Here is an 11,326-nt window from a genome sequence, read left to right as displayed (position 1 = left end):
GCTGTTGACCCTCTGCCTGCCCTGGTCGCCCTGCTGCCCCACCCCACGTCTACCCTGACCCCTAGGCTGCCCTCGTCGCCCTGCTCGCGATTCCCAGCCGGCCCTGACGACCCCGTTGCGTGACCCCCAGTCCACCCTCACCACCCTGCTCCTTCAGCCCCAGCTTCATCACCGTGCCCCTTCCATCCACAGTCTGGCCAGTTCAGGAGAGCTGGCCGTGGCAGCCCTGCTCCCGATGCTTCAGCTGCACACAGACCACGTTGGGACCTCGGGATGCTAGAAAAGCAGGATCCTTGGGGCACAATGCTCTGACATGGGATCTGGGAGTGGGGGCTGCCTGACAGCTAGCCCCTGGGTTACAGATGTGTCCATACCTCACCTGCCAGTTTGTCTTTAAGTTGCTCATAGTGTAGCCCCTAGCCCTGTCCAGCTACCTGTGCAGACCAGAGCCAAGAGGCTGTACGCAGCATGAACCCGAACTTGCAGAAGGGCCTGCTAGCTCAGGGCCCTCCCTGGCTATAGGGAGGCCTGGCAACAGGGTGTTCTCATTAAGTTCAACCCTTCCCTCCCCTCATTTTCCCCGTCTTCAGTTTGTTGAATAGAAACAAACCATAAAAATATGAGATGAATAATCCCCAGCTGCTGAGAGCACAGCTCAGCAAGCTCCCCTCGAGGCAGACCCTGCTCAGCCTGCCACCTTTCTGGAGGGACCTGTATGCCTGTTACAGCATGTCCTCAACCAGAGCACCAAGGGGGCAGCAGGAGCACAGGGGGTGGGCAGACAGGAGGGTGAAGATGCTGTCCCCCATCAGCGATGGGGAGAGGTTATAGCAGAAGAGGACAGTGCCTACAGTGTGGGATTTCTTGGATATGCAGGCAGAACCTGCAAATCCAACACTCTCTTCTTGCTGCACGCAGCAGCAATAGGACAGGGAACCTGCAACCAGCTGCCTCCACTGGGGAACAGCTGACTGCAGGATGAGATGACAGTAGTGTTTGTAGGATCTGCTACTGGATGAAAATGGGAAAGTTAGGACAGAAAGTTAGGACAGAAACGGAACTGCCAGAGGCTCTAAGTATTTTACCATGAGTACAGCAAGTGAAAGTGATTTTTCAGAATAGGTAAACTCTTTACCATTTCCTGTACTAAAAATCCCTTATCAGGTAGTGACTGATGATTGCTGATTGTTTTGGCTGGATTAAAGACATCCTAAATGTTTGTTTGAAATAAATGGGAGTCGTACAGAATGAGCAAAATAAAGAGATAATCTAGGCTTTGCAAGAAGTGATTCATGAAAGCAGTCATTTTATTTGTGTTTTGTTTAGCCCTCCAAATAACTGCCCACATATTTCCGTTGTTTTATTCCTGGTCTTCATCTGCCAGATGAAGTGCTTCCCACATTTATTTTCAGGTCCTAAGAGTGGCAAATATGATAGGAATTTAGATAAATTCAACAGTAACACCAGATGGAGCTTGGTATGAGGATACCTGGAGGGTGGGGAGAAGAAGGAGATAGAAAAGAATAAAACACATATGATTACTAAATATAATCAACACCAACTTTTAAAAAAATGTCTGCTTGTCACAAGCTTGAATAGCAGGTGTTAAAGAGGGCTATAAACTGTGATTACAGGTGACTTAACAGTGACCAGTTAATCATCTGTTAACTCTAAGTAGACTGTGTGTAGAGCATGCCTGAAAACATGCTGGATTTGCTGTATGCTCTGAAAGTCTCCCATTTTGTAAAGTGTTTTTCCACAAATTCTTTCAGGAAAGCCCAAGGTGTATCAAGGCGTTAGAGTAAAGATTACAGTTAAGGAGTTACTGCAGCAGAGAAGAGCACGACAAGCAGCAACCGGTGCAGCAGTAAGTAAAAATCTCTTGGTGTCTGCTTTGTCTCTTCTCTCTTAATCTTTTTTGCCAAGACTGTAATCTCTGGGCCAAGGAGACTGCCAAAGTCTGAGTGTAGCAGGCTGGTGAGGATGGGGGAGAAGCACATTCAGCCAGGGTAACTGCAGCAGTGACCTAAACAGGTGACTGTCTGAGCCATTAGTGCAGGGAGAAAGCAGAGCTGGTGCTCCAGAAATGTAACTCACTCTGGGATGGAAGGATCCCACGGACAAAGTTCAGTCCAATTTACAGTCATCATAGCAACTCCAGTATCATTAGGCTGGATGAGCAAGACAGGCCACGGTCACTGCCCCCCATTTAAAATGTGGCCTGGCTGGGCTGAAGCATGCACCAAACTGTTTTGCAGCATCAGGTTCACCTGATGGTATACTGGGCATATGCCCAGGGCACACCTTTGACCCAACCTGTGCAGCTTTGAGGAGCAACCAGTGCAAAGCTCTGTCACACTAAAGCTCCCCTAAGCTCCCCCTTTTCCACAAGTCGCAGGCCCCCGGGAAGCTGCTTTCAACCACCCCCTACCCCTGGAGGCTTTCTCTTGTCCAGTTAGATCAGGCAGAAAATGAAGGCACCAGAGGTACAGTGCCTCCAGCAGCTAGCTCCCAGGCAGCAGAGAGGGTTTGGGACTTAGCAGCAGCCCCAAATTTTGGCTAGCAGAAAGGAAGAAAACAAGGCATGGGCAAAGACCCCTTAAGCAGGGCTCCATCCTGCTCCATTAGGGCTCCTTAGCATAATATTCAAGCGTGCTTGACTGAATTCAGGTCGCCAATGTTTTTCAGTACCACCTGGGCAGCTCCTAGTGGCATCCTTTCTAAAGGAGGGGATGGAGATCTGTGTGTGTGTACACACACATGTGTATGCTCTCTCTCTCACTCACTCTTCCAGTCTTTGTAGGAGTTCTCTAGCTCCAGCCACTCTAGGGATTTGCATAAAAAGGTTGGTAAATCATTACTTCTTCCTGGTTCATGACATTACAGCTTTGGATGGTTTTCAGATTTCATTTCCCACCTCCTGTACCTCGTTGCAGCTGATTGCACAAAAAGCCGATCAGCCTGTAAGCCACAGGCAGAGAGGCCTAGGTGAAGAGTGCACAAAACTGCTGGGCTTTGGAAATGCTGGGTCACTCCTCCCCTCCAGCCCTAACAGAAGCAGCCTCTTCATTGTAGCCAGGTGTCACAGGGCTGCGTGGAACTGGTTTTTGCTTCCCACAGCAAGTTTACACAGCGCTTGTTTTACTCACACAGGAAAAAGTGAAAAGTAGCAGTGCAGGAGGTTACCTTTGTGATCTGCAAGAGGTATGCGTTGTCCTGGAGAGGCCCCAGAGGTTAGGGCCAGCAGGATAAGCTGCCTCCATGCACTGAAAAAAGCTGAACCTGAAAAATTCTGCTGCTGGTGGTATGGCTCTGTCTGCCTTGTTACACATCTGCAGCCAAAGAGAAGAGAGGTAGTCCTACACGAACTTTCAGCCCAGAACAGCCACTATTTAATGAATTAAATGCATGGGGATGTGCTAGGAAGCTGTCGCTAGGGAAAAGAGTCACTAACTCGAGAGCATTTGGAATAAAGAAAATGAAGTGGAAGTCTGCATGAATTAAAACTGAGGGAAAAAAACAGTATTTGTATTTGCAGAGTAAAATCCTGGTCCCCAACAACAAGTGTCAAAACTCCCGTTGCTTTTGGGGTGGATTTCTCCCCTCCGGCATGTCCGGTTCCTAGAAAAAATTGATCTGTCTGCTTTAGCTTCCAGCATCCCTCAGAAAATGAGACTGTCCATTTTCATAGAGGCACGTAGCTGTGTTAGAGTGGGGAGCGATGTCAGAATTGGTTCTCAAATGACATCAACACCAAGCACGGCGACCCAGTCTGATGCCCAGCCATGGGGATACCTGCAATTGTCTTTAGTCATGTTTCAAGAGTTATCGCTACAATTTGTTAATTACTCAATCATATTTATTCCTACAAATTCTTTGGGATCCGTCCACTGTGGAATTCATGGTCCTAGAAATTAACACACGTTAGTTTCGAAGGCAGCCACATCTCTGCTGAATTAACGGTAGTAATGCAGCAGGAAGAGCGCACTAGCAAGGTGCTCTATCAAGGGCTTTACACCAGGATGGTGCTGTGCTCCTCCAGTGCCGTTATAGGCTCAGGTAAAAATCATGTTATGCACGTTAATCTTGTTCTGTCAATGCTAGAGAAGTTTTCCATGTCACAGCCATGAAGTAAACAAGATTTACATAAACAGGTTGAAGCAAAATCCTGACTTACCTCAGCATGCAGAAAAATGCTCCCCTGTGTTACAGTGCATACAGTTCCTTTTCTTCCTTTCTCTTTGGTCAGGTTTCTTGGGGCAGCAGCAGCAGCATCCAGTTTTCAGAGTCTGTGTCTCCTCCTCACCCAGGTTGGTACAAAGCCCATCCACATGTCCCTGCCCACCCCTTCCCAATTTTTCCCACAGCCCGGAGTCTTTCCAGCCCTTGGTTGAGGCAGGCACTACCAGATAACCGGCAATGCAGCCAATCAGCACCTAAAAGGAGCCCATGAAATGCAGATGAGGATGCCGTGAGGCCAGCAGGGTACATATTACCCCGTTCAGGAGCACACTCACATGCTGTCATTTGTGCAGTTTATTTTTCCCACAGCAAGGAGCAAGATCCCCTTCAGGAAGGGATGCTCGTCCCCTAGGGAATAACGCTGCTGGCATCACCTTCTCCAGGCTGCAGTCTGTGGGTCTGATTGGAGCTAGAGGGTCAGATTGCCCTGGAGCACTTTGCTGAGCTCCAGCAGAGTTGGCTGTTCTCACTCTCCTAGCAGCATCCGTAAGAGCGAGAGGAGTGTCAGGTTTTCAGCAACACAAAGAGTTTCTTCCTCCTGTATGTGAATATCCAAGGAAAGGGGTGGGGGGAATAGCACTTTGGGCTCACAGATCCTTCAATTATTCTGCAGCCAAAGCAGAGAGACCCAAAAGGTTGGGCAGGTGTGAATATATACCTTGTATGGACAAGGAAATGATTAAATCATCAATATTTAGGAATCAATTTGCTTATGTTAATACAGAAACATGAGACATACCAAAGCTTTTTCAGGCTGTAAAGTCTCCATCTGTTTATATATATTCGGTGCTTCTCACTTTCTCCCCACATCCACCTAAACACTGCCACCTTGAACCTGAAAACAGTTATGAGTCTGAGTGACTCTACCCACGTGCAGTTCCATTGCCCTCAGACCTGTGCCCCTCCATGTGGACAAGGCTTTGCTTTTAACCAGATTTGAACACAGCATGAAAAAATAATAATTCTGAAAAGTCAGATCTGCTGTGAGCTTTCATACCCCCAGCAAGCATATTGCAGTACAGTGAGAGTCTGAGCCTACAGCCTTCTAGGAACTCACGCTTTCGCTAGTAACACTATGTGGATGCAGTGCCACGTTATCACTGACTTGCTCCATTTTGTCTGCTCAGAATTTTGTCTCCTGGCTGGCTGTTTGGAGGATAAAAGAGCAAATTAGTCTTCTGTTATCCCCTTCCTGCAGATGTAGCTACCCTGCATCTGGAGACTGGGTGAGGCAAAGGTGCAAGCCATCTGCCAAGCTGTGAAGCATCAATCACTGCATGGCAAGGTTCTAGGTCTGTAAACAGTTGACATTTGAAGGGAAGCCAGAGGGTCAAGAGTCTGAGGGAGTTTCCAGCTGGATCCCTGTCCAAAATGGCTGGAGTCAGAAGAGTTTCCAGCAGCATTTAAAGAGCTTTGGAGCTTTCCAAGGGGACTAAATTTCCCAAGTTGTTTGCATGCTTTTAAGCATCTTCCTCCTGGTGTCTGCTTCCCTAGAAAATTCACCCTGAAGTTGAAGGACCTTTTTCCTTGTCTAAATCCATAGGGCTACTGAACGTAAGAGAGTACTGAAACCTGACCTGGGGCAACACCTGCTCTTTGTGAAGACAGGTACTGAATAACCTGCTACTGTCTGGTTTACCTTCTCTCCTAGCACCTTTTGATGCAGAACCCATCTCTTCTGTTCCCAACTATTGTCCATCATGGCAGTTTTCGAATTGCCTCTCCTGTGAAGAAAGCCCTAGCTATTTGGAGCAGCTGGTAGATTCCTGTCTTCAGACAGATGAGCCCTTAGACCCAGCCTTCAGTGCTTTCCAGATGTCCTCGCACTACACCTCAGATGCCTTCCAGCCAGTCCCGCTCTGCTTTAACCAGAGCCTGGTAAGCTTTGTGTCCCAGGGGAGCAGCCACAGGCACACTCAGAAGACGGGGAAGGGAGCCACATCCTGGGGCAGAACAGCAGCAAGCTGATTTGGAAATGTGGCTGCTTTTAGGGGCATGGGGTACAGCCACAGCAATGCAGGCTGCTTTTGTGGACTTCTGCACCGTTTCCCATTGGGAGCAGAGGACAGGGAGGCCCAGCCAAACCTAGAGAGAGGCTGCAGAACAGGGAATGTCCCGTCTACAGATCCTATAGATTTCCTGCAAAGAATAGCCCAGTTCCTGCTAGCGGTTGTCTAACTTGCAGAGAAGCTCCCTATTAACACTAATGTCACAGGAACTGCCTCTTGGGTTTAGGCCACCAAGGGCCAAACCATCTCCCTGAGTAGCCAGACCCTCCTGAGAAAGGCAACAGTGTGGAAATTCTGGCCGCTGTCCACATTTCCCCAAATGACACCCTGAAACATCCTGTTTTGTTTTTTCTTTTCTCTCAAACTCTAGGCTGCCGGATCCCCCAGTTCAGCTGATCTGTCCAGCCCATTAAACTACAACTGCTCTCCTCCTCAGCTATCTCCTTTCACTCCGCTGACCCACTGCCCACCCTCTGCTCTGGACACCAAGGCCTATGGCTACCCTGTGGAGGAGTGGTCCTGCCATACCCCCTCCCCATACACCAACTCTGCCTGCTGCTGCACTGCCTGTGGCTCCCAGCATGTGGACAACAGGGTCTCACAGTACTTCCCCTGCCCCAGCACAGACTGCATGGACTACCTACCGCCCATGGCCATGGCTGATGACTTCTTCAGAAGGGATAGGAACTGTGACATCTGCTATAGCTAATAAGGACTGTGGTTTTACACATCCACTGTATCCAAATCAGATTAATTGCCCATGAACTATGCAAAGTTGCACTGCCTAACACAGTCCAGTTTATTCTTCACTACTCACACATTTTCTACATGACGTTGTCACTACATTAGTCCTCCTGTCTTGTACGGACAGAGGTGTTTTGTTGTTGTTATTGTTGTGGTGGTTTGGGGTTTTTTTCTGTTTGTTTTTGTTGTTGTTGTTTTTTAAAGAAATCCTAAGCTGCCTTACCAAACACATGTCATTAAACCAGCTCTTTTTGATACAAATAAATAATTTGGTACACATGCTGAAGCCTGTTCATTCCTCCTGTGCTAAATGTCAGTGCTATTTTCTTCTGCTAATGGTCCAGGATCATGGCCCAGTTCTCACAAAGGTGAGGAAGAGAGACTCTCATCAACCTACACAAGGAGCAATTACTCAGCTGTGTGAAAGGTCTTGCTTACCCTTTCCAGCAGATAAAAAGTGTCTATGTATCTCAGCACCCAGCACACTATCCAGAGAGAAAGCTGTGCAGCACCCTGCTCTGAGATGGATCTGCAGCTTCTTAGCCGCTGCTTCTGTTCAGGCTGCCATGATGATATTCTCTATCAGTTCTTGCAGAAAAGGAAAACCACTGTTTTCCATGCAAGCTCAGGGCTTAGCCCATGGCTCAGGAGCCAGAAAGGCCCCTCAGGCCTGCACAGAGGTTAAATCCAGTACCAAACTTCTTTGGCTGCTGCTCAACACCAGCTTCGCCGTGAAGCCAGAGTTTCAGTGAGAGGCAGATGTAGTTCAGCAGCCCTTTGTATAGTTTGGTCTGTTGATATCAGGTTATCTCCACCTTTCAGCATAATCAACTGAACAGGAACAATTTTTTTTTTTTTTTTTTAAGTAGATAATGGGAAAGTTATCATACCTGAGGATTCCCTGTTTCTTGCATAAACCCAGACCTTTCTAAGACTGTGTCTGACCTCCTTTTAATAGCACTTGGTGAGGCAGACTGCCAAGCCACCAGTTTCTCAGCTGAGCACCCAGACTGGAAAGAAAGAAGCATCTCTCCATATTAAATCCAACACAAGTGAAAAAACTAACTACACCTGTGAAGACAAATAAGTAATTTAACTAGCTGTATGCTCACCTTCTCCTCCAGACACTTCTACAGTTAACTGAAAAACTTTCCTCTCCCCAGAGCTGAAATTACCCATATAGCTGAGGATGCAACAGACACACATATCTGGCTGGCAAACAGGGTGGTTTCCTTCATTCTACCAAAAAAACCCAACCAATAGTTCCTCACCCTGTGAAACCTATGAAGAACTAAAAGTAACATTTTTTTAATGAGACTTTAAAAAATATTTATATAACGCCAGTTACTTCAACCTTCTATCCCCACTTCCATCAGAAAACAGAGCTGTTACTTCCCATGCAGCCTCCAGGGTTCTCTTCACTTTAAGTTCTATATGAGCTAAAAATGGTATTTTTTCCATGTCCAGTCCAGGTCCCTGGACAGGACATTTCATTTTTGCCATGCTAGACAAGGAGATTACACAGAGATAACCGTACCTTTCCAGCATCCAGTTCCTTTACCTTATGTAAGGCAGCAGCTTTTTTTCCAAAACTTGCTTTAAAATACTTTGGCAACTTTAAATAATATCTTCCTCTCTCCCCTGTTGTTACCTGATTAATCTCAGAGTTGGCCCAAGTGATAAATGCATTTGGTCACAGAAAGCTTATAAATAGGAATTAACAGCTGTATCTTTGCTGCAGTGAAAGGTGTGATTACCTCTGTGCAGAGACACTCTATTAGGTGTCATTTTAGTCATTTAGTGCTTCAGCCCCTGAGTGTTATCTCAGGACACTGGAGGGTTACAATTCTACTGGCCCAGCCTGCTCCACAGCTTGCTCAGTGCTGTCTACTCCTGTCTACTGCTTGAGGAGTGGGCACACCTTCAGCCACATGTCAAAGCCCCTTATCACCAACATGAAAGAGCCCCAAGAAGATAAGCTTGAGGCAAGATATTTGAGGTTTCTAGTGGAAATAGGGTGACCACATCCTCCCTTTGGGTTGGCAACATTGGCCTGAGCTTAACAGAGCCAAGAAGAGGTGTTCTCATACAGCAAAGGAAAGAGCATATGAAAATGGTAAGTAAGCATTCAACAGGGAGAGCGCCCATATTAACACATTTTACAGCAAGGTTAATAGTATCCCAGTCTACACAACCGTGCCAGCAAGGAAGTCAAGTAAAGCGTTACAGTCTAACAACGTATCTCTCACCTCCACATCAGGGGGATATCTAAGTCTAATACATTATTAACAGATTGCATATTTATCAGTATATTCTGGCATAGATCTGTACAGCTATCAGTGGTTACACTGCATCTCCAAAGAGGACTGCTCTGTGCAGACTGTGGTGTGCAGTGGACAGGTTGTGCCCATCATTGAACTTATGGCTGCTGTTTAGGCATGACCACTTAGGAATGGCAGTGTGAGCATGAGCAGTACAAACCACCCTACATCCTATTCTTATTCCTGCTCCTTGGATGTTGCTTGATCCAGGCAAAAAAAGCACCCCTCCAGTGCGGGAAGCTGTCTCTTGAAGGGCTGGGCTGGTCTCACCACCAAGTTTCCACACTTCCAGGGCTCGCAGGTGGCTGAGGTCCTGAGATGGGAGCATGCAGTGTGTTCTTAAAGACAGCAGATATTTAACAGCTATTGGCCTCATGCTGCATGGGACCACCTGCTCTGAAATTACCAACTGCTCTGTAAGGACAAAGGTATTTCCAGCAAAATGTTTCTATGCACGGGGGTCTCTGGACTCTAACAGCTTCCATTACGTAAGTAGCGCTGTCCTCCGTCCCTTGCAGCCTCTTCCTATTTCTCTGCAGCTCTTTCTCCAGTTGTTTTGCAATCCCCCATGCCAGGGACTGCAAACATGTTTTAGACACCGTTCCCCAACTCCATGTCAATAGCTCCAGGTGACATATGCAGTGCAAGTAACAGCTTGCTGGCTGTTGACACAATGAAGTCTTGTTGACAGAAGAAAGGAAAAAAACCAACAGAGGAGGACTATTCAAAGGTTGATTGTGCATTTTCTGGCTATGGGGAACATATGCTTTCTCCCCTTTATTCCCCCCCCGCCAAAAAAAGGGGGGGGGGGTTAAAGGAAAGTAGCTTGGGTCATATCTCCAACAGAGCTGGCACAGCACTACTGAAATGCTGGCATTTCATCAGTCCCTGCCAAGTGAAGTTCTGCCAGTCTATATAAACAGGTGTTTACACAAAAGTGAGGATCACCGCATTCTTACAAAAGCCATGAATAACTCCAGGAGTAACCCCCAGTTATAGAGAAAATAAAAGGTTCTTATTTTCAGGTTCTTTATCAGTTGCACAGAGTATTTGATCAAAAAGTTTTCCTTGCCAACTGACTGGTGACTTTTCTATGGTGCCACTTCAGAACATTTGTTTGGTGATAACAAGCCTTTGTTATTAGCAACTTATCGAAAGCCACAGGTAGGAAGAGATAAACTGTGCAAATAAAGGAGTATCACACACTGCCAGTACTGCTAAGGTTATAAAAGGTACATTTCTCCTGAAACAGTCATAAAAAATTGAGAGGTTAACTGTGAACTAAGATACTGCTCAAATCAATGAAATTCACCCCAGCACAGAAGACGTAACACTCAGGCCACGTTTGAGCCTTAAAAGGATTTTCTTGATACACAGGCCGGGAACTGGCTGCCTTGACAGGGAAAGGTGCTTTACATGCATGGGGAAGCAGCAGCCTCCAACTGTCTCGTGGATCCAGTCCAAAGACAATATGAACAGCTTGTTGATTGTGGCTGGCTTCAGAGCAGGCCTCTAATGTATGAGCTTTGGGAAGCTGAACACAGATGTGCCTGTAGAGAGAATGAATCCTTCCTGGGTCGGTCATGGGATCTTCCCTCTGCAAATCTCATCTATCAACTCTGAGTAACGCAGGCTGCCAGGGTGATGCTTTGAATGAAGCCACATCCATCCCTCCCCAGACTGATATTTTCCCTGATATTCTGGAGATGGTGATGTTTACAGACTACAAGTCACTGATGACGTTGCTCTGATGTATGTATTAAACATCCAACAGCAGGCAGATGAAACAATAAAAAGATAAGCCGCCCTAGAAAACAGCTCATGTACTTTTTTCACTTGCTGCAAAAGGACTTCTGTCATCTCGTAGACGTTTCTAGATGGCAAAAAGATTTTTACATTTTTCCTAGTGCATCACATGCCACATGCTGGTCACAGTTTTACAGTTTTGTTGCTAGCAAGTTCAAGAAATGGATTATTTTATTGACCGTTTTGCCTTGACACACAGTACTA

The 11,326-nt window shown here is 46.7% G+C and overlaps 1 protein-coding gene across 1 annotated transcript; it reads left to right on the top strand.

The window, feature by feature from the left end:
• The first annotated feature begins 624 nt into the window (after positions 1-624).
• Positions 625-6,960, top strand: POU2AF3 (POU class 2 homeobox associating factor 3). Its single transcript, XM_075521194.1, has 5 exons — positions 625-713; positions 1,750-1,867; positions 4,250-4,310; positions 5,894-6,120; positions 6,622-6,960. Exons 1-5 carry the CDS (start codon positions 625-627, stop codon positions 6,958-6,960), a joined length of 834 nt encoding a protein of 277 aa, XP_075377309.1.
• Positions 6,961-11,326: the final 4,366 nt, after the last annotated feature.

The sequence above is a fragment of the Mycteria americana genome, chromosome 19, assembly GCF_035582795.1.
Source record: "Mycteria americana isolate JAX WOST 10 ecotype Jacksonville Zoo and Gardens chromosome 19, USCA_MyAme_1.0, whole genome shotgun sequence".
Classification (NCBI taxonomy): Eukaryota; Metazoa; Chordata; class Aves; order Ciconiiformes; family Ciconiidae; genus Mycteria; species Mycteria americana.
This window is presented reverse-complemented; position numbering and strand designations above follow the sequence as displayed.

Excerpts from the sequence above, each read along its gene's own strand:
- POU2AF3 (XM_075521194.1), top strand. The coding sequence starts at position 625 with ATGAATAATCCCCAGCTGCTGAGAGCACAGCTCAGCAAGCTCCCCTCG. Across the intron at positions 714-1,749 it reads CCACCTTTCTGGAGGGACCT|TGTTTTTCCACAAATTCTTT; the intron begins GTATGCCTGTTA and ends CATTTTGTAAAG. Across the intron at positions 1,868-4,249 it reads AAGCAGCAACCGGTGCAGCA|GTTTCTTGGGGCAGCAGCAG; the intron begins GTAAGTAAAAAT and ends CTCTTTGGTCAG.